At 35.2% G+C, this 24,192-nt stretch overlaps 2 protein-coding genes across 2 annotated transcripts in view; one reads left to right on the top strand and one right to left on the bottom strand.

Annotated features, from left to right (window-relative positions):
* Positions 1 to 24,192, bottom strand: part of LOC126965263 (rho-related GTP-binding protein RhoN-like) — a 122,645-nt gene that overhangs the window by 57,762 nt on the left and 40,691 nt on the right. Inside the window, exon 2 of the mRNA XM_050808765.1 lies at positions 3,249 to 3,395. Coding sequence (XP_050664722.1) covers positions 3,249 to 3,389 — 141 coding nt within the window. The 5' untranslated portion in view covers positions 3,390 to 3,395. The remainder of the gene's footprint in view (positions 1 to 3,248; positions 3,396 to 24,192) is intronic.
* Positions 9,781 to 11,016, top strand: LOC126965258 (uncharacterized). The gene has a single exon (XM_050808758.1). The coding sequence runs from the start codon at positions 9,863 to 9,865 to the stop codon at positions 10,817 to 10,819; it is 957 nt and encodes a 318-aa protein (XP_050664715.1). The 5' UTR covers positions 9,781 to 9,862; the 3' UTR covers positions 10,820 to 11,016.

The raw sequence follows: 24,192 nt of genomic DNA, 5'->3' as shown, positions 1-24,192 counted from the left end.
ATATGTAGTTACAAACCTATCTTGGATGACACCGACTCCAAAAAAATATTTTTGAAATGAATGAACATAAAAGATAAATGTTGAAACGAGATTTGTGAGTGAAAAAAAAAATTTTTTTTTTCTTAATTTTAATGATAAAAAATTTAAGTTAAAAAATGCAATTGTTTATAATTTAAAAATAATCTCTAGTAATGTCAATCATGAAAAATAGAAAAGATTTAAAAAAAACATTAAAAATTTTTTAATTTTTTATGAATTTTTAAAATATAGGGTCCTTTATCAGTAGCAGCAGGCTCAATTGCAATTTTTAGATGTAAATATCTCTTTTTCTATTGCATTTACGAGGAAAGTGATAATAGACAAATTTGTAGATTTTTTTTATTATCTATCGATTTTGTTTGAATGTTTTTTTGCCAAAAAATATATTATCGAAGAAAATCGCCAAATAGCTGTTTCGGGGGTAGTTTTTATTGTTTTTACAACCCCTGCAAGTTAATTTTCGATTTTTTGACTCTGTATCCTTATTTTACATAAAAAACTGGAAATATGATCGAGAATTTAAACTTCCGAAAAAAATGTCGATTTAAAACTTTTCTTTACTGGACTATATTGCGAATCTGTGATTGGAACAGAATAATATGAAAATCGCGATACAAATAAAAGGTGTTGATCGTAGACGGGTGAAAATTGAAGTTGTATGTATTTTTTAATATTTAATCATAATAAAATAAAAATAAATATCAAAAAAATATTTGTAACCCTTATCATTTAGGGGGTATGAAAAATAGATGTTGGCCGATTCTCAGACCTACCCGATAGTCGATAAATACACAAAAATTTTAAAACAAAATAGTTTAGCCGTTTCGGAGGAGTTTGGTAACAAACACCGGGACACGAGAATCTATACTAATATCTAAAGCTGCAGTGTTTGTTTGTTTGTTTGTTTGTTTGAACGCGCTAATCTCTGGTACTACTGGTCCGATTTGAATGATTCTTTCAGTGTTGGGTAGTCCATTTATCGAGGAAGGCTATAGGCTATGTTTTTTTTTCAAAATAGGGATCCGCAATAAAATTGTTATTTTGTAACACAAGGTGTAAAATCGAAAACCTATTTTTGCGTGCGCTGCAAAAACTATTGACAATAGAACAAAATGATGTACAGGCTATAATATAGGCAATATTTTATTACTAATAAAACTATCGCGTTATACTTTATATGGCAAAACAACGTTTGCCGGGTCAGCTAGTTTTATATATAAGATTTGTATGTTTGTGTTTATGTGTATTTATATAATAATGATTGTATAACTAATATATATATTTTTTATTTATTTCTGTGAGAATTTTATAATCGCTTATAAAATGCTCACAGAATACCTTTATTTATTTATGGTGTATGTGGATGATGCAGCTTACAGTAGCTGCATGAATAACTTTTGTATAAATTTACATTTACTTTTTTGACTTACTCCTGTAAGACATTTGACGTTTGAGTGTGTCTGTTGCATCATTTTACATTTTACATATTATATTGTAATTTGAAATTATTTGTAAATCGATGTACTTAAATTTAAATCTTGATATAAAAGAGTGGCAATGAGTTTCTTGCTACTTCTTCTCATTAGCTCAACTCTTTCCGAAGTAGCGGTAGATTCAATAAGAAAAATATTTCCTTTTGACATTCATAAGTGTCATTTCCGTGACCTACATGAATAAAGTGATTTTGATTTGATTTAAATCTCATACGAAATGTACGGGGGTGTTTAATATCAAAATTTTGGATACTTTTCGTTTGATTTAAAAAAAAATATGATGTAGGTAAGTTTACTGGGTTAATTAGGTAACGCACTTTCGGTATCAGTTTAATTTTTTTAGATATCTGTAATACGGAACAATCGCTTGGTCACACTTCACGATGAAACCCTTATATACACATTATAAAATAAGTATTATAAAATAATTATAACTATGAAATTACTCTGAATAAATTTACTCTGTACCCACAAAATTCTGAGCGGCACTACAATTGCGCTCGTCACCTTGAGACATAAGATGTTAAGTCTCATTTGCCCAGTAATTACACTAGCTACGGCGCCCTTCAGACCGAAACACAGTAATGTTTACACATAAATGCTTCACGGCAGAAATAGACGCCGTTGTGGTACCCATAATCTAGCCGGCTTCCTGTGCAAAGGAGCCTCCCACTGGTAAAAGATAAATAATTTAAGCATCTACACAGACTTAAAAGCTGTGAAAGCAAAAAAAATGCGGCGACTTGTCAGCATCTATTCTCAGCAACACAAATAATAAAAGAAAGTGACTAACACCACTGGACAGGCTGTTCCATATGTTTGAAAGCAACTTTTTGTGCCTATTTGAAGCGCCACTCGCGAGCGTCCAGAGAACTAATTTTGACGTATAATACAAATGGCTGCGAAGGAATGTTTTGCATTTTGAATTAATTTCGTTCGTTTTCCGTGTTATTTATACTAATAATAACTAATTCTAGTAGGCTTCATAAGATACATAATACGGATAAGATACATATTAAGGGTAAATGTATACACTTCTACAATAAAGTCCCAGCCAATGTTCAGGCATTATTTATAAATAAATTTAAATGTTTTATAAAAAATGGCTCTGTCGTAAATCCTATTACTCCAGTGCTGTATATCTAAATGATCGGACAGCCTGGGACTAGATTATGACTTTTTTATAGGGACAGAAATGACTGTACAATATTGTATATTTTTATTGAAAAGAGCGCAAAAAAAGAATGCTGGGAGAGTTTCTTGCGCCGCTTCTTCTCTCTCAGAGCGCAATTTGTTTCCGAAGCGGTAGTAGTATCTAGTAGTTATTAGAAATGACATCAAAAATAATTCTAAAGGAATCAATTTTGAGAAAATAAATGCCTTTTAATAAACGTTATAAAGTACACATTTTATTTTGTAAATAGTTTCCGAACATCTATCGATATTCGCTGAGGTTGTCATCACTAGTTTTAGTACCGCAGACTCTCGCTACATGGCCAACAGCGCCAAAATGGCGAATATCAAACAGGCACGAAATCACTTTGACAGCCGCCAGTGGTATATAGTAGAGGTCAGTGTGTCATGCACACTACAGTAATAAATCAAGCCTGTTGTCATATTGTCTGATAGCATTTGGCTCTATCTAGATGTGTACATTATCTAAGCTTCGGTACGCATCCAGCCGGTATCCTGTTTATGATATGGAGTATTTCTTACCTCAACGTAGCTATCAGAGACGAATCTCTGCACGAGCGAAGTCTTTCCACACTGGGTGTCACCAACCAACACCACTTTGATCTCCTCCTCCCCTGCACTTGGAGTGCCGGACACTCCCTCCGACTTCTTACCGGACCACATGGTTAACTGTTGACAAGAAGCCTTTTAGAACTGAATACTTGGTTGCACATGTTAACTCGTTAAGTTATAGAAAATAACGTTTTTAAACACAATATACACAGTTTTTTTTTTAATATTTACAATTTTATGATATTTCGTACAATTAATGAGCGATGTGACATACACCTTATAAGGATTTTATGTATTTTTTAATAATAATATTAACACACTTTTACACAAATTATCTAGCCCTGGGCATAGCCTGTATTACGGCTGCAAGATCACTACATATATACGATTTTTATCAGAATCACCATCAGTCGGAAGACGTCCACTGCTGGACAAAAGCCTCCCCCAAAGATCTCCACGACGACCGATCCTGCGCCTGCATCCAACGTATTCCAGTGATCTTGACCAGATCGTCGGTCCATATTGGGGGGGCCCAGCAACACTGCGTCTTCCTTCCACTTCTACGTGGTCGCCATTTGAGATCCTATAAATCTTTGCACCCACCGGAATTCGAACCTGGGTCATCTAGCTTAGTGGACAGGATCACTAACCACTGTTCTATATGGGTTGTTATTATAAAACTGCTTATATGATTGTAAACAAGTACAAAACAAATACGCTTCCCGCTTTCTGTCCCTATGAATGCTTAGATATTTTAAACGAATGGATTTTGATGCGATTTTTTTTAATAAAGGCATAAAAGGCATTTATTTTCTCAAAATTGATTCCTTTAGAATTCTTTTTGATGTCATTTCTTAAACTACTAGATACTACCACCGCTTCGGAAACAAATGGCGCTCTGAGAGAGAAGAAGCGGCGAATAGATAGAGTGATTTGAGAGCAAAGTGTAAACTTTGTAAATGTATAATATAGTAGAAACACTAAAAATTTTAGAGGTGTACAGAAATATGATGTCGTAAACACATTTACATTTTACGCTTACATTGCAAACGCTGGCTGAACCCTATGAGATAGAACAAAATGTACTGAAGTATTGTACAAATTAATAAGGTGTACAAAAAAGTACACGATGGTATATATCTATCTCGTAGGGATAACCAACAATAACCATTTTTATCTTTTACGAGAAATAATGGCTTATTTACTAAGAGATTTTAAGCAATTCAGCATTAATCGTTCTACAATTAAGTACATCAAATACATTGTGCATTTAATATAGATGAATGGCCCTTTATAGCATGTATTTTAAATGAAAGATTTAAAATGCAGGGACATAGGGGTTGCGGTGATAGCGGCTGTGAAAACATTTGAATGAGTATCATCAAGTTTATAAAGTATTGCAGTCTACGAAACTTATTTTTGTACGCTATCGCCGTTTATTGTTGAGATATAAATAACGGCATTACTCGGAAATTACATTATATTTATTTATTTTTAAAAATAACTTTTGACAGAACGTAGTCTGTACTGGCAGCTAGTATCATTTAATTACACCGATGCTAAGTTGTAATTGGTGTTTGTCTGTAAGAGGAGCTCGCCAGAACGGCTTAACGGTTGGACACGAAAGTGAAGTAGACATATTAAGCCCTGGGGTAACATCACAAGTATTGCATGACTCCTCGCAGATCCGAACACCGATACATTCATCCGAGTGTCGTTAACTTTGAAATATGGAATTGTGTAAGTTTAGGGTTAGTTCTGTGAGAGTTCTGCTTATTATATTAAGTTTTAGTCGGTAACAATTTAATTATTTATTGGAATAGAAAGTTTAGCAGAGTGTGTGTAATAAAAAAAATTTAATCAACATTATACCGTGATAACTTGTCAAAATATGTATAAGCATTTGAACCGCAAGATATTCACACTAAGAATTTGGTAGGCATAACTTGTCTCAACTAGACGCTGGAACACATCGCCATAATTTAGATATTTTTTTTATATTTAAAGTGGAACAATGTCAAACTTTTTATTTCGTCTCTTTCGGTATCCCTCATGAATTATTTGTTTATCTATCTACATATCTAAACTAATATTATAAAGAGGAAACATTTGTGTTTTTGTATGTATGTTTGTAATGTTTTCACACGAAAACTACGCGACCAATTTAAAAAAGTCTTTCACCATTTGAAAGCTGCATCTTCACTGAGTTACTTATGCATATTACACTATAAAAATTGAATTATATAACCCAAGGTGTGAAATATTTTGTCGTAAAAAAACTGTCATCGCGTGCGCTGCGGTAACTATTGATGAAGAACAAAAAATGTTCTACAGTGTTATAGAACGCATCAATCTACAAAAAAAACGACAGCAATGCCAATAAAAAAAAATCTTATATTTTGTACGATGGGTATGGAAGTATTAACTAACGTACCGGTTCGTTTAGCTTCTGTAGATATACCTCGAAAATACTTCAAATTTCAATTAAGTATAAATTGTTAATAATAATTTATCATTAATCCGGGTGTTTCATTAAGCGAAATTTATTGCTCTCTCACAGCTAAATAATCCGCTTAACTTAAACAATACTCACAAACCCTTCCGAACGATTGCCAAGAAGGATTTTAATCGAAAAACTTTGTAAGACGAAACAAATTGCCGTCAAATTTTGTTCTATAATGCCGCCTTGCAAAATGAGAATTATAAGCTATAAGTATTAAATGGAGTAAGAATAAGACAATTTTGTTATGGTATTTGTTTAGTAGTGTGCCAAGAAATCTTCTTTCCTAAGGCAAGACATACCATGCTTGAATTCTCTGAGGACCCAGTGTCTCCTAAGATTAGATGTCCATCAGGTACGTTTACTTTATCATCATCATCATTAAGCCCGAAGATGTCTGCTGCTGGACAAATGCCTCCAAGATCGCGATGACGATCGGTCCTACGCTGCCCTAATCTAACCAATTTCGGCGATCTTGACCAGATCGTCGGTCCATCTTGAGGGGGGGCCTACCAACACTACGTTGCAGAACGTTTACTTAAACGTCAAAATCTCTCAAAAACCTACAGACTTTATGTTTCAAAGATTTGGTAAAAATACGGCAGTCATTTTTATTATCGTGAGTTTGCGCAAACTGCATTGCAAACTTAGTTGAACTGTGATACATTAATGATATTTTGTAGAAGGTTGTTACAGAGGTTCTCCTCTGTAACTACCTAAGACTAGTCATGATGGCAATTTGATGACTTTTCTGGCACACAGTAAAATTATGTTCAAAAGTTTTTTGCGACGATCTGCTTTTTTCTCTTTTGTTTGATCTGGATCATCTTTTTCTCCGGCATTTAATCATTTATCTTTACAAAAAGCATCAGCTACTAAATTCAGTTCTGTTCTGCCATGTTCAGAATGATTCTAAACGTTGGATATAATTTAACGTTTCTTATAACGTAAAACAACAAATTTTAACGAGGAGCTGCCTGCGAAACTCGCAAACATTATCGTTACATTTTACGAAGCTTAGGCTGGCCTAAAACAACAACATTTTATCGAGAATTTCCTTGAGTCTTATTGAATGTGTATTTTCCCTTTTTTATGACGACGATAGCGCTCATAGTTCAATTGTTAATTCACATCAATGTTGAAAAGCTTAAAATACACAGAGAGATAGCTCAAATGATTCCGAAACTAAAGTGGCAGTGGGCAGGGCACTTAGTTCAACGGACAGAGGGCCGATGGGGCAGTAAAGTCCTCGAATGGCGACCACGTCCCGGAAGACACTGTGTTGGTAGACCGATGGATGAATGGATAAAAACAAGATGGACCGACGATCTGGTCAAGATCGCCGGAATACGTTGGAAGAGAGCAGCGCAAGACCGACCGTGGTGAATACCTTGGGGGAGAAGTTCTTTCGAGCAGTGGAAGTCTTCCGGCTGATGATGATGATCCAGAGACATTTAAAGATATCAAAGAGAGAAATATTGTATAAGAAATTTAAATAAAGCATTCAGATTACGATTATGCTGATTAAAATTACTGTCACCAAAAACACAGTGATTATCTGCGTCAAGTTTTATTTTAAACACGTTCCTTTGGAAATCGCAAAATTAGCACAACGTGGACATACACATATTATACTCTTTAAGTGGTGATATGTCTATTATCAAGTAAACCACGTGTATCTTGCATGGCAGATATAAAAAAGAAAAAAAAAAGATTTTCAGGACATAGCCCTAGTGGAACCGAGTCCACGAAACGTTCGTCGCAAAAAGCTGCCTTAACGATCGACAAGCAAGATTAGAAGCACTCGTGGAATATTGGCACTGTTATCGCGTCGAATTTGCTTTAATCTGTGCATAATTTGACAATAACAATAAACGGTTATGTTTATTCCTTAGGTGTGGAGTATACGAAAAATAGGAAAAGTTATTTCCTAGAGTGGTCGATGTATAGACACAGGTAAAGTGATGCTGAATAATATGGCGAACGAATCTCAGCAATCTGTTTGCTAAAGGAACAGCCGAAACTTCGATACCACCGCCTTAAATTTCTACTTTGCTGCATGCCTTCCAAGCTTCTCATTAATAATTTCTTCTTGTTTGATAAGCATTCTATTCTTCTACAAGTTGCGCAGCCATGCCTTTCATAACTGCTATATACTTTCCATTTTTACCACGAACAATCAAATGTTTCATTTTGATGTTACATTCATTGCATGTTTACGTTCTTGGAGTTGTAAAAATGGGTGTCTATTATGTAATGGGATTCTTACAGACTAGAGACTATAGATGCTCACAAGAACACGTAAAACGAACGAAATTAATTCAAAATGCAAACATACTTCAGATTATTGTACGTTCCTTCGCAGCCAGATTTGTATTATACGTGAAAATTAGTTCTCTGGACGCTCGCAAGTGGCTCATCAAATAGGCACAAAAAATTTGCTGTCAAACATAATATGGAACAACCTGTCCAGTGGTATTTGTACAGGTCAGTGTGACAATGTGTGATTACACGTCGAAAAACACAGCACGCACACTACAACAAAGTGACTGACATTTCGCGAGTGTAAAACGTAGCTATCATGCACACTAAAATAATAAACTTGGCCTGTTGTCATACGGCAAGAGGCTCCATCCAGACGTAAAAATGATCTAAGGGTTTTCAAAGAAAAAATCTTGCATATCTTCTTTTCTATGGAAATATATGATATATTTAGTGACAATATCACCCTAAAAAAAAATTAGTTATATACTCAAACAAAGTGACTACCATTATATAATATTGTACTGTTAATTTATATTTATAATTTAATTAAGAGTTGATTGCAAATTGCAATTCCATCCTAACAATTTAGCATTTCCCCACCTGCCCACTGTCACCTTCTTCTACAATCTCGAAATTAATTTTCATAATACCCTCATCTTACTTAATGATTAATGGCTTATTTCCGACGATTTCATTCAAATAAACGTTTTAACACAGATATTTACTTTTGAAGAGTCTAGTGGACTCTTGTTTACGGACTACAGACCTAGATATTCTTTTATAAAATAGTAACAAGGAATTTAATGTATCGCTGAACTAAATAGCTTCGCTGATTTTTTGTGTGTATGTTAACTTTCAATGGTCTGAATCGTTCAGTTTAACTACGGGACCCGGTATTAATAACAATCTAGGAATTTTTAATGTTGTTAGTACTTAAATATTTTTATTTTTCTTGCATTATTCGTAATAGCACACACAACACTTAAATCACAGCCCCTATCATTACTATATTTTTTGTATAATAGCAACGTTTGACCACAATTATACGTTCAGATGGAAATCCACCGGGAGACTATATTATAGTAAGAACTTAGGTAATTATAATACGTCTTGATAGAGTATCTTGCCGTTAGAGAATCGATAAAATAGGCAGGAATATTATTTTAGTGTGCGTGACAAGCAACGTCTTACACTCGCGATTTGTGTGACACTTTGTGTTAGTGTGCGTGAATTTTTCAAAATAGAGGGTAATTCTAAAGTCTTTTTTCGACATTTTCACAGCTGTCATAGTCTATCTAGACGTATATATGATCTAAGTTTGCTAGTTTAATATTCTATATACTAAGGAGGTAATACCAGGCGTGGCTGACTGTGTACGACTTGTCCATCAAAATCAGTTACAGTAGCAATAGATTCTCTTCCTTTGTTTCCTACGCTTTGTTGTTTTATACGTTAGTATGTTGATAGTCTATGGTAAAAACATCATATTGAAAGCAATATATTTTAATTAAAATTGTCTAAATATTAACAGGAATTTCAGCACAATGTATTTTAATTAAAATTGTCCAACAATGAACTATTTATCTGCTCATATTATGATTTGATGGTCGAAATATTAAAAGGACGACGTTATGCGAAATTTCCCAACAAATAGTAATAAATTTAATACTTCCTATACCACCTCCATCTTTTAAAACTTACCTATTCTATCGCTGGCCATAAATGTCATCACGCAATCAAAAATATACATTCACGTCAATGACGTTAAATCAGTGTTATAGATATAAATTATTAAATAAATATAAAAACAAAACTAGAAATGGACATAAACGAGTCTAACCTTAAGGAAGACTTGAGCAAGTGGATAACCAGTCTACAAAACTTACTGCCAAAAAAGAAAGACATAATTATTATACAACCGCAGAAAGCTGTTTTGACAAGGTTGGGTAATATTCACTTTGAAGCTAAGAGCGTCTTTCCAAAGTGTTTCACTGGCACAAAACTAGTTATCCTGAGAGAATTGTTCGATAAGGTGAAACTGGTACAACAGTATAATTTCGGAAGACCTAAAGATTCATACAAATGCTTCTCACACTTCATCCATAAGGAAATGGAGACGCAAAATAACAGCGATGGACTTGTTATTGATTCAACCGGTTCTGCCACAGCGTCCTACAAAGAAGTGCTAGAAGACGGTATTGAAATTAAACTAACATCTAAAATCAAAGATCTTATTTCATCAGAAACAGAAATGGTACTTGAAAAAGAAACCGACAAATTAATAGGTTCGTTTTCCTGCACAATGAAGGATGTTGATCCAAAAACATTAAGGGTTGTTACACAATTTATTTACAAAGTGTTGCCAGAGTTCAGTGTTGGAATCGAAAGTGGTATGAGACCTCTTTATCCTTTATTGCCAGATATATCGATAAGTTCTAGATATGAGAAGGGCTCACTTACACTATCATCGACAGTAAGCCAGCTAGGTTTTCAAGTGTGTCTGTACAAACAGTTAGCACCAGATCTCAGGATAGCTACAATAGTGAATGAAAATAAGAACGGACCTAATATGGGTTTTGCATTACACAAGATGTATGGGAATGGATCTGAATTTAAAGTTTTCATCGACTCGCAGCGGTGTGGAGGATTCACGTTTGAAAAAGACGTTCATTTCGTTGAGCATAATGACACTAGAGTTGTTAGACTTGTAGCTAGCACACTAATAGACAGACAAAGGAGAGTGCGATTTGGTTTTGGATTCCACTTAGATTTCTGAAGACTGTCATCGTATATATAAAAATTTGTATGTTTTTCTAGCTATTATTTGTTTGTATATAAGTATACATAGGTTTTAGTAAATGTTTTGTTTCGCTACAATTGTTTTCTAATGTGCGGTACAAATTTTGATTAAAATAAATGTATTTTTAATTGTTGCTTTTATAATATATTGTGTAAATGAAGTTTAAAAGCAAATTCTTTTATTTTTTCCCACATTTCTTTCGGAGAATATATTTTAATCTTTTTGTGAATTTGAACTTAAAATGAAAAATATATGATTTTTTATAGGATGAAATAACTTCCATAAATAACAAGATCAAGTATCATTGTAATCAGCTGACCTATTATTTATTAGCAGCTGAATAAATGAAACCGAAAATTAATTGTATTAAGCTATTTGTATACCTAGTACCTACTATAAATAATTAGACTCCCAATCGCCTAATTAAAGGCGCCAAAGATGCCTGAGCTGCGTTCCGTATACATTAACTTATACAGATAGCATTAAATCATTCATACAAATTAACACCTTATTTCGTCGCAGTAAGGTTTAAAGTCTATTGTATACGCTCATAACATTTCGTTCTCGGAATTTTGATTATGATGCGAAAGAGACGGACGCGAACACGGGGCAAGAACTTCAGAAATTGCGACAATCCATCTTTTATAAGTTTGAGTATGCTGTTATTTGGACAATTTTTCCAGTGAACACTGTCATTGCATGGCGTTGTATTCAAAGCGCGGTCGAAACACAACTAAACGAAAACTCTGCGTAATAGACGCGTAGGCAGAGTTTAAGCTAACACCTCTTAATCAAAAACCTCAGAGATTTCTGAGCATGTAGATTCTGTAATAGTGCAGATGAAAACCCGTTACACATCCTCTCTGAATGTGGTCCTTTAATGCTTAAGCGTAGCGTCTCTATTGATAGACCAATTCTTCGACTACTTGAGATACATCAAGTCACTGTAAGATACAATACGATTCTTTAACAGAATCCATCTTAGCAATGAGACAGTGGCTATCAAAATAGATCGAATTGGTCGCAGTGAAACAGGGCTACCCTGAAGTGTACGAAAGTCGCTTTGCCAAGCATATTAATTTGCTTTCGTATCCGTTTTACACTCCAGATAAATGATAACATACCTTCATGTTTGTGTTTAACTGAGTGATATTATCGCAGAAATATCTCATTTCAACTTCAGAAAATGAACAAGAAGCGTCGAGAATTTATAATGAAAAAGCAGAAATATGTTGGATATATATCAGCGGAACTTTGTACAATTTGCGGCCGAGTTATAAAATAAGTCGACAGCCTTGTTATCTCTCAGAAATATAAACACCATTCGTATTTGTAATATTATGTCGTGGAGTAAAATAATTAACAAGTACTTTTGAAGTTTCATGCCTTGGTTTTACATCTTATGAATGTGGCCATACCGTGGTGGTAGTCGATTTGTTTGACTGATCGGGGTTTCTTTGCCCGCTGTAGTTTGAACTTTTTGACTTCCCGCTAAGAAAATAAAAAAAAATCAAAAATTCGGGAAATTTTACCCTGTTTTTCTAAAATATAGTTTGCAGCAGATCTCGACGTTTTAAGCTCGGGGTTGGTGCCATTCGAAAGGGCGACACCAAACATAGATTCTGAATACAATTCGGAAGGGTAGATTTTAAGAAATCTCAAAAAAATTATTGCCGGTTGAAATTAAGATTTATAAAATATGGTTCTATTAATTAGCCTATATCAGACTATTGAGCTGGAAGAGCTCAAAAATATAGAACAGCTAACTCTTAGCTCAAAATAACACAAATTATATTTTTTAGCTCGAAGAGCTCAAAATCGTCATCAGTACAATTTGAAACGTGTAGGTATGGAATTAGCGGGATATGTCAGGAATGGCCTTTAGGGTCAACCGTTTTCCTAATTTTTTTTATTCAATTACTCGTTAATTCGCGGAAATCAACTATATCTACATTTTATGTGGTGTCTTAAGTGCTAATTCCGCTAAGATTTGTTAGTCTAAGAAAGCTATTCAGGTTCAAACATTTCCCATAGAGTTACATTGAAAATGAGGTTTTTTTCTAGAACATGCCAACAAGGCCATTTTAAACAAATTTTTTTGAACTATCAAAATTAGTTCATAGTATCATTTTATCTATGTTTTAACTACCAGTGCATGCGTTTAAGAAGGCATGCATACACGGGCAGCAGACACGCGAGGGACAAGACGGTCTCCATTAGTTTTATATAAAATTCGTAGGTAATACTTATGTGTGGCAGCCCTAACTATACAACAATAGGTTTAATTGTAAGTTGTCGGGTAAACAAGGAACGCTACTTAACTGTATCGGAAGCTGAGTGCGTCGTCCTAATACTCAAGCAACTAACAGTAGTGATTTATTTTCTTATTGTATATTTTTATAATGAAATAATATGAAGCATAATATTGTATATTAAGGAGAATGTACATGTATGAATGTTCACCTAAAACTTGAGAATCGTTAGCCCATTTAAGATGAAACTTGCACACATATTTAACGGATGACTTGACCACTTCTTTGTAAATACTTTTTTAGAAGAACCAAGATGAGGCGCTGTACCAAAATGTTAAAATTTGTATTCTATAACGGCCGTTTTCAATTACCTATCTATCCTTAGTTTAACTTACTAGAGGTAAGACAAATATATCCTTTTAGTCTTACTTACATTTCAATAACCCATCGACATAAAGCATTGTACTATAACTATACTGGACATAACTATGGTTAAATAAGATCTTGTCATTAAACGTTGACAGCAATGTATCCGTAACAAGAGATACGTTATTGAAAATGGCCGTTCGAATTCTTTTTGATGTCATTAACATTACTGAGGTTATAATCCTATAGGAATTATCAACACCTTAATATCAAGGTCGATAAATTTAACTATCAATCCACGATCCGACAACGACCAAATTAGATATCCGTTTTGATTCAAGCGATGTGGTTTTAGACCTTCATCTGACGTAATTGAATCAGATAAAGGATGAATTGTAACGGAAACTATTGGAAGGTGTGATATTCTATTAAACCTGGCTTCCATAATAGTATTATTAATACGAATTTCTCACCTAATCATTAGTAGTTAGCCACAAATAATGCCAGGGGATACAGCACGGTATTTTAACTAGAATTGTCTGTTATTTTTTATTTATATCCCTTACTTCTGGAATTAAATATACAAGTTTAATTTGTACCAAAATTATTTTAAATTATATTTTGCTTTTAAAATATTATGTCAGTTCAGCTCCAAACGTCACACAATGGGGTCACTGAAAATCAGTGTTGTGCTCATAATGTATGGACACAACTATAACCAAGTTGACTCCAGTTTTCGAAGACCACTGCTACATTAAGTTTTGCTTTTTTTTTCCCTCTGTATTAAGTAAGTTAAGTATTTAGATTAAGCATATTTTTGTGTGAATATAACTTTTTTGTGTGAATGTGTCAGTTGTCTTCCAAAATAAGTTCATTTTCATTTCATTTCATTACAAAATTCATAGACAATGTGGGACTCGAACCCAAGCCTCTACGCGCGCCTCAGAACCCAAACACTTAACAATAACAAACTGTTTAGAATTTGCAAGATCGATATCTTAAGTCAATTTTCGGTTAAGCAGGTTATCAACTGTAAAGTAGATCTTGTAGTTGGAGCCACAACCTGAGAGTTGAACAAGACATAGCAAAATTTCAATCGATGCGTCACTCGCACGGTTGGCTCAGTTAGTAAGAGCGCCCAGACGGAACCCAATAGGCACGGGTTCGAGCATCATCCATGAATTATGGTACAAATTAAATTTAACTAGATTTTTTTAAGGTAGGCAGAAAGCGATATTATTGAATTATATGCGGACAAAGTCGCGTGCAGTCAGATATACATGGATTTACCCTGAACGCCTATGCGGATTTTTTTTGTTTAAGTAAGTAAAAGGGTAAATTAGCATTCACGTTACCTAACAACATTAGCCTGTATTGAGTCGTGTGTGATTGTTACCTGACCAATGAGAATCCAGTTTGTGCTCGCTCACGTAAGTTGATTGAGTGAATTGTTTGCATTTCGAATATATAGGTATCAGGTGTTTATATGTCAGTTATAATGTCGATCGGTTTGGATAAAATCGGCAAATAAATGTATGCTGCTCACAATTGTTGGGTTTTTAAGAATCATGGGCGGCACTGCATTGTAATGGGCAGGCCGTATCAATTTGCATAAGCTGCACGTCCTGCTCGTATCGTCCCTTATTGTCATTTAAAAATAACTATATTTCAGGTTATACCTAGCTTGGGGCTAGATATTTTATATGTGCATCAATTATTAGCTAAGGCAAATAAAAATGCGATGAATATAATATAATGGCTTTTGTTGTAGGTACGGCGCATTTTGCGAAGAACTTCTTGCTTCGCGTAGCCACTTTGTGGAATTAATTAGCAGCTGCTGTTTTCCCAAACCGTACTACTGAGACCTTCAAGATTAGAGCATAATCCGCAACTTAAAGGGCGGCAACACATCTCTTAACACCTGGTATAACCTCACAAGTTCACATGACGTGAGTTGCTTGCCAATATCCCCACTTTTATATAAATCAATTTTATGACAAAGAGAACTTATATCTGTTATTAAATTAGCATTTCTGAATTTCCAGTTTATTAGGCGACATTTCGCACGGATTCACAAACGCAATGCATCACTCCGGAGACATCCGAGACGTGGGTCTGGCAGATCGCCAACACAAAACGCAGCCGGGATAGAATTAATGAGCATTACGGCGTCATTTTATACCAACTGTCCAATACTGCAATTACCTGAAACAAGATAAAATGAAAGTAATATAAATTACAAGATAACATTAAATTCCATTCCTATTCGAAAAATAACATTTACGTACAAAAAATTTGACGAGATGAGCAAAAAGTGATGGATGGTTCCTCTGTCCATTGCAATATAGTACTGCTCAGGATGAATGCAAACCCGAAATTCTGACCGGAATCGCAACTGCGCTCGTCACTTTGAGACATGATGTTAAATATATTATATAAGCTGGGCGTCATCAATAGAGCACGGCAATACTTCAAGCCGGCCCACATTCTAGCGCTCACAAAGCGCAGGTCCGGCCACACATGGAGTATTGCTGTCATCTCTGGTCTGGTGCACCCCAGTATCTGCTCGATCCATTTGACCGCGTGCAACGTAGAGCAGCTCGAATTGTCGGGGACTCAGTGCTCTGTGAACGGCTGGATCACTTGGCGTTGCGTAGAGACGTCGCTTCATTGTGTGTCTTCTACCGCATTTATCACGGGGAGTGTTCCGAAGAGCTGTTTAACCTGATTCCTGCCGCCGAATTTCACCATCGCACGACACGCCACAAGTTAGGATATCATCCCCACCATCTGGATGTGTGGCGGTCCTCCACAGTGCGGTTTTTAAGAAGCTTTCTCCCTCGTACTACAAAGCTGTGGAATGAGCTTCCTTGTGCGGTGTTTCCGGGACGATACGACATGGGTACCTTCAAAAAAAGCGCGTACACCTTCCTTAAAGGCCGGCAACGCTCTTGTGATTCCTCTGGTGTTGCAAGAGAATGTGGGCGGCGGTGATCACTTAACACCAGGTGACCCGTACGCTCGTTTGTCCTCCGATTCCATAAAAAAAAAAAATTATTAGTTCAGTAACTTCACCAGAAACTGCCCTTCCAACTGAAATAATTAGGGCCAGCTCATTACTGCTTGAAGGCACAAAAGAGCGGCGGTGTGGTATCCACCTAACCTGATAGCAAAATAGCCACTTCCTGGCCAAATAACCCTTCAACTCTTTCAATATTAGTAGTAGAAACATAACTTCTAAACCAGATTCTGTACTCTTACAATTCTTTATACTTTTTTCTTTTGAAATACTTTTGCAAAACAAACATTCTTGTTTTAAAATGCCAGCCATTTTTGACCGACTTCAAAAAAGGAGGAGATTCTCAATTCGTCGGTATGTTTTTTTTATGTCACCTTAGAACTTTTGACTGGGTGAAATTTTGATAATTTGCTTAATTTGCTTTTAAATTTGGTCCGCATCTGACTGTGGCATTCATGAGAAAACCATAAAAGTCTTAAATTTGCTATAAGTATGGTGCACGACAAATGGACGAATAACTCAATATCGCGCCAACCAATCGATGACTCTTTTTTTATTGGAAAGTATATTAAAACTTCAAAGATAGTTTGGTTAGGGCCCGATTACGGGATCCATGACAAAGTAACGAAAATCTTCAATTCTAAGGAGCAAATTAATAATACTCGGCCGAATACTTGAGTCACCTACCAGGCTACCGAACGTCGTTATGGTCAAGTAATTGTCGCAGTCAAATATGATTTCAATGGAACTCCTTAACGACTTACAGTAAGGGTGCGATCTGTGGCAAAATTTCTGTCAGTAATCAAATTGCAAGGCGCTTAAGTTCATTACTTTATTCCAATATTTTGTAGTTCAACACATTTACAAAGATAATTAGTTAGTGTACTTCAGATTCACCAAAAATAATGCGAAGTATTGCAATACTGTTAAAGACACAATCTTAACTTGTGAAGACAGTAAATTAAAAGAAAAACAAACACCTTTACGTTAGTTAAAATTATTGCATTTACTACAGATATATACGCTTTACTTATAACATACTCTTTTGAGCTGGGGAAATATGAACGAGACGATTTTACATAAACTTTAAAACATATGCCGTAATTGTTAAAAAATTCTCATCCCCATTACCCTTACGTGGAACATAAATTAAACGCCGGACCATTATTCTTACACGAGTTGGCAGGCTCGCTTCATCCATGAATGATTTTCTAAACATTTTTATGGAGAGGAAAATTAAATTGTATATGAGAAATGATTTACTGTGGATCTTACAATAAATTTCTTCAGGGTTGAATTACTGGTAACATTACTACCAATCTTAGGGGATTAAGAAGACAAACGAGCGAATGTGAAACCTTATGGCAAGTGATCACTTCCAACTATTGCGATTCACGAGCAAAGTGCATATAAATCTAAGAAAGAAGATGATTACATTATATTTTATTAAAAACGATACAGCAATTAAGATAAAAAAGCGGCTAAGTGCGAGTCGGGCTGGCCCATGAAGGATTCCGTAGCAGCAAGTAAATTAATATAAAAGTTCTTGTAGTTCGTTGTAACGATTTATGGCGTACATTTACCACTTTGGAAGTGTCTCTCGCGGAAACCATTTCAGTTAAGAAAAAAAATGATATTTGAAACCTCAATATCATTTTTGGAGACCTATTTGTAGATACCCCACCCGTATGGGATTGATGAAAAATATTTTTTGAGTTTCAGTTCTAAGTATGGGGAACGCCGAAAATTTATTGTTTTTTGTATTGTTCAATTTTTGTGCGAAAATCTTAATGTACTTCACAGAATACATACAATCTACGCAGGTAAAGCCGTAGTAAGAGCTAGTATCGAGGCGTGTCGCGAAGGTCGTGAGCCAGGTTTACTCTGAGTTGAAACCCTCCTGTCATTAATCATACTTGTAATGAAATCATTTATCAAACCGCTTGGCACTAGTTTTCATTCTGGGCTTAAAGCACATGCTTAGATATATTGACGACTTATTGGTTAAATTTATGATTTATTGCTATTTTGCCGTAGGGTGACACTTAGGAGCTTACTACATTATTCAATCCACGAAAAATCTAATTAAGGCGAAGAGTAAGCAGAAAACACGCAAACATGGTGTTTTTAGACAAGTTTTGTAGTGAAAGTATAGCATTTCAAGCTATGAACACTACTTAATCCTGTTACACATATCCTTAAGTCTTATTTGTAGGTTGCTAATGCTTGCTGTTGGTTAAAGTTAACACTGCCGAGCCTTTTTGAAAGTGATAGACTTTTCTTTGAAGTTAAACAAGTTTTTTGGCATGGCCTGACGCATTTTTTTGATACTTCTCTCAGAAAAGTTATTCGAATAGCTTGTACTTTTTTGTGTAGGTTAATTTATTCAGATTAGTAGTGAATAACGAGGATTGTAAGCATATAAACTGTTTTCCACGCAAGAATTTTTTAAATATTGGCTTTGTTACATAGATGGCGGGCCGGCAGCCGTGAACTCATATCGCTCAAGGTCGCTGGCATTTAGTGTCGCCTTGAGAAATCGTTATTAAAAAAATCGTATCCAATTTTGTGAGATTGGGAGGCCCCGATCGTTCACTATGCGATATTATATCGACTTTTTTTAAATTATTATAAATTTCGCAGATAAACCGCAGTTAGCTGATGAAATATATATGTGTACCTATTAGTACGTTTTACCACAGAGCAGGCATGACTACTTACGTAGTTTTATTATCGCCGAATTATTAAAGCTAAGATGACGAACTTCAAAGTGCTATTTGTACGATGGTACGGAACCTTTCGAGTGTGAATTGAGTCGATCTTAAACTTGATAGATAGGTCTTCAAAAATGATATTGAGGTTTCGAATATAGTTTTTTTTTTTCTAAATTGAATAGTTTGCGCGAGAGACACTTCCAAAGTGGTAAAATGTGAGTAACCTAACGTCTAAAATAAAAGAATGATAAAACTAAAAAAAATATATGATGTACATTGCCCTGCATGAAAATTGGTCTGAACAAGATCAAGTAAATTGTTGTTTCAATACGATAGTTACAATTTAAAAAATACACTATTATTAAAACCGATCAAAGTTAAAGCAAACTACAAGATCTTTTATATTATGTTATCTGCTCCTACGGAACCCTTCATGGGCAAGTCCGATTAGCACTTGGCCGCTTTCTATTTTATTTATCTACCAAAAATCTAATTCATCTCCAAATAACTCGTGACAGACTTGATATTAAAGTAAAAACCATACAAAGAATTCTAAACAAAGGCATAATGTCGGTACCAAGATGCAATATTCAAGTGATTCTCAGCGCCCGGACAACGAACCTACATTCCCTTTGTACGGCGAGATTGCTCACAGACTCATATCGTCACAGAACGTCCCACGTAAACTACAAAACAGTGATACTTTGTCACATTGTATTTTACAATTTTTAATCACAAAGGAACTTGTTATGTATGGATTTAGTTTATGGTTTCGTAATGCCTTTATTAGGGTTCTGTAGCCAAATGGCAAAAAACGCAACCCTTATAGATTCGTCATGTCTGTCTGTCTGTCCGTCCGTACGTATGTCACAGCCATTTTTTTCCGAAACTATAAGAGTTATACTGCTGAAACTTGGTAAGTATATGTATTCTGTGAACCGCATTGAGATTTTCACATAAAAATAGAAAAAAAATAATTAATTTTTGGGGTTCCCCATACTTAGAACTAAACACCATTTGTGTTTTTGTTTGTGTTACACACAAATGTTTTTTTCATCAAATCCGTACGTGTGTGGTATCTATGGATAGGTCTTGAAAAAGGGTATATAGGTTTTTAATATAATTTTTTTCTAAGCTGAATAGTTTGAGTGAGAGACCTCCAAAGTGATAAAATGTGTGTCCCCTCCTGTAACTTATAAAATAAGAGAATGATAAAACTAAAAAAAAATATATGATGTAAAAATTACGATGCAAAATTCCACCGAAAATTGGTTTAAACGAGATCTAGTAAGTAGTTTTTTTCAATACGTCATAAATTGTTACGACGAACTACAAGAACTTGTATATTATGTTACTTGCTGCTACGGGACCCTTCACGGGTTAGTCCGACTCGCACTTGGCCGCTTTTTTATAATCTGTAGTACAGAAATCTTAATAAGCTAATGGACTCGCTTAATGAACTTGCTTCCAAAGCCGTCAATAAATAAAAAAATAAAAAAAAGTTAAGCAAGTAGTATTTTCGTTAATTAACGCGAGTGTTACACATTTCAATAAAATTATTTTGGAAGGATAAACGTGTGTAAGGCTTCTTTAAAACAATCTCTGCAAAGATCACGAAACGTCGGGTATAATTAAATAATAATAAAAATGCAACTTTTACGAAAAAACCTCATGTAAAATAATTTTTTTCATGTAAGTATCTTATTTAAGAGCCCCTCTGAAAACATGAACTGCAAAGGTTAAATAACACAATAATAGAAATGATAACTTTTACGCAAAAACCTAATATAAAATACGCGTTTTAATCCTTTTAAAAGTATTTCATTTAAGAGTAAAAACTGAAAGTGATTTGAAAATACGTCGACTCACAGATGACTTATAGACGAGCAGTGACTAAGAAATGACTTACCCCCTTATTCATAATAGTCTGCTAACTTAAAGCATTGCTAATTCTCGCTCTGTCTTCTTCTATTGACCTAAGTCAGAATGAGAAAAAACACTCCTAAGCGGCTGTTTAAAGTTAGCGGACCATTATGGGGTTAGTATTAACTGGAACAGCTAACGTAAAAAAATGCGTAGATATGATTTCACCAGTGGGAGGCTCCTTTGCACAGGATGCCGCCTAGATTATGGGTCTACCACAACGGCGCCTATTTCTGCCGTGAAGCAGTAATGTGTAAGCATTACTGTGTTTCGGTCTGAAGGGCGCCGTAGCTAGTGAAATTACTGGGCAAATGAGACTTAACATCTTGTCTCAAGGTGACGAGCGCAGTTGAAGTGCCGCTCAGAATTTTTGGGGGTTTCAAGAATCCTGAGCGGCACTGCATTGTAATGGGCAGGGCGTATCAATTACCATCAGCTGAACGTCCTGCTCGTCTTGTCCCTTATTTTCAATAAAAAAAATAAATATTTACTAGCGGAAACACTTTTTTATACCTAAACTGTATATTTTGTAAATAAATATATAGTGAACATTTTTCACTATGTGATTCTTAGTTCTTATTAGTACTGCTTCCATAACAAGATTCCAATACCAACAATTAATACAACATTTGCAAGTAGATTTGGCCCATTCTTACATACATATATATGCAACAAGGTACTCTTAAAATTGCTCAGTCCATCAGGTCAAATTTAAAATACAGAGATGGTTACACACACCCACTTATGTAGACATGGAAGCTATTCTTAAAGTGATAGGTTAGCATTCATATAATGTTAATACTTTGTAACTTGATTCAAATTAAAATTAAAATATTTTAATTCAAAATAGGATTTATAAAATCACTTATTGAACGTCAAAAATTAAAAAAAAACCCCATCAAAAAAGACTGCCTCAGACCAGAGAAGAATGGGCGCAAGAAACTCAGCGGGCTTTTTTGTTTCATATAAAAATATGGATTACAATGTGATATCGTACAATAAACATTTATGATTAAAGAGCCTGAGGGTGTTCGCTTCATTCGCAATCTGTGGTGTCATTAAGAAAATCGTTTATGCTATAGTAACATTTCCCACGCTAAAGTTTTTTAACAATTCTTTTAAATTATATAAATATCATATTGTAAAAGCATATACATCGCCCAACAAAAGACTTCCTAGCTCGACATAACCGAGTAGTAGAAGGATTAGTCAGATACTCACACACACTGCAGGACAGGCTATGCCTAGTATAGGGACCAAATACTATGGAATATTGTGCGATAGTGTCTGTATACAATAAATAAATAAAAAAAGACGTGTGACACTCGGGGACTGCCGCGGTAAAGCTATTGCATAGCATTTTTTATCAACTTATGCAATTATAATTATTTATTTATTTTATTTTGTATTTTTTTTGATAAAATTGAAGTGAAGTGAGTAAAATTTTACTTGCAAGATTTTATTACAGACAGACAACGGGACAGGTGAAACTAAATAAAAACGCTTGTCATAATAATAAAAATTAAAAAAAAATCAAGACGCACCCCAGGCTCGAACCTGGGACCTTCTGGACAAAAAGCATACGTGTAACCGCTGTTCCACGGCAACTGTAATGACCGTGACGAGATATCTATATAGATCTAGTAAGTGTTAGGTTCTTTTCGTTACGGAATTTCTGGATTCGGTCTCCACGCTAAAGGCCCGCGATAGAAGCTATGCAATAGCTTAAAAATAAAAAAACGTGATAAAAAATAAAGAAATTAAAAAAAATGAAGATATACCCCAGGCTCGAACCTAGGACCTTCTGCAAAAAAAGCGTACGTGATAACCGCTGTTCCACGGTAACTGTAATGACCGTGGCGAAATATCTATATACTTACATTATTTTCTAGTAAGTAGTGTTAGGTTATTTTCGTTACGGAATTTCTGGATTCGGTCTCCACGCTCAAGGCCCGCGATAGAAGCTATGCAATAGCTTAAAAATAAAAAAACGTGATAAAAAAATAAAGAAATTAAAAAAAATGAAGATATACCCCAGGCTCGAACCTAGGACCTTCTGCACAAAAAGCGTACGTGATAACCGCTGTTCCACGGTAACTGTAATGACCGTGGCGAAATATCTATATACTTAAATTATTTTCTAGTTAGTAGTGTTAGGTTATTTTCGTTACGGAATTTCTGGATTCGGTCTCAACGCTCAAGGCCCGCGATAGAAGCTATGCAATAGCTTAAAAACTTGCATGCAATGGCTGCCCAGGTCCAGAGCCGGATTAACCAGGTATCAAGTGAAATATATAATGATGTGGTAGTACTTAATTTCACAAGAACAACGAAAAACGTTACAATTATTCCTCCTAAGACAATCCACGTTAGAAACTCGGTAACCGACCAATTCCAATACAATTATATAGATAATTTATTGAATTAGGCATTATTTTGCGGAAATCCATGATTATTCAAGTGTTGTGAGCCTTCTTGAGTGTAAAATCCGCTAAGATCAAATCCGTCTTTCAAATTTCAAATTTGGTCTATTCACCATTGCTACGTATCTCTTCCGGTAAGCCGACCAATCACAGCGCGCCTAATCATGGGACGATCGTGGATATAAAAGAGTGGATACCGGCTCATTCAATTCAACAAGCACACAGCCGGTCCGAGGTTCGAGTCTCCTTAGGAGACGTCCCGCGACTGTTGTTACGTAGTCCTTGCGGCCTCCACGGCCCACGTCCTATGATGTTTTGAGTCGGTAGGGAGTCCGACTTATGGGGCCCGTTTTGGGGTCTTCAATACGTAAATGTATTTTCCTCCTCTCCAAAAAAATCATTCAATTCAGTCTCGTGCCAGGATTTGGCAAAACAACATCTCCTGAGGATGCCTCCTATAGAGGCGAAACACGTGTCGAATTGATTGAAGACGAAGGCCCACTACATTTGAACATTTCCAATAAAGATCGAGGGCGCTTTGAAATATTTTGCTAAGGGCCCCACGGTGTTTAATCCGGCTTTGCCTTAGTCCCAAGGGTAAGGTGCAGTTTTAAATAGAAAGACAAGATACGCAAAAGCACAAAAAATTATA

This window comes from Leptidea sinapis, chromosome 7, assembly GCF_905404315.1.
Source record: "Leptidea sinapis chromosome 7, ilLepSina1.1, whole genome shotgun sequence".
Lineage (NCBI taxonomy): Eukaryota > Metazoa > Arthropoda > Insecta > Lepidoptera > Pieridae > Leptidea > Leptidea sinapis.
Note: the sequence above shows the minus strand (reverse complement) of the source record. Positions and strands in the feature narration are given on the sequence as shown.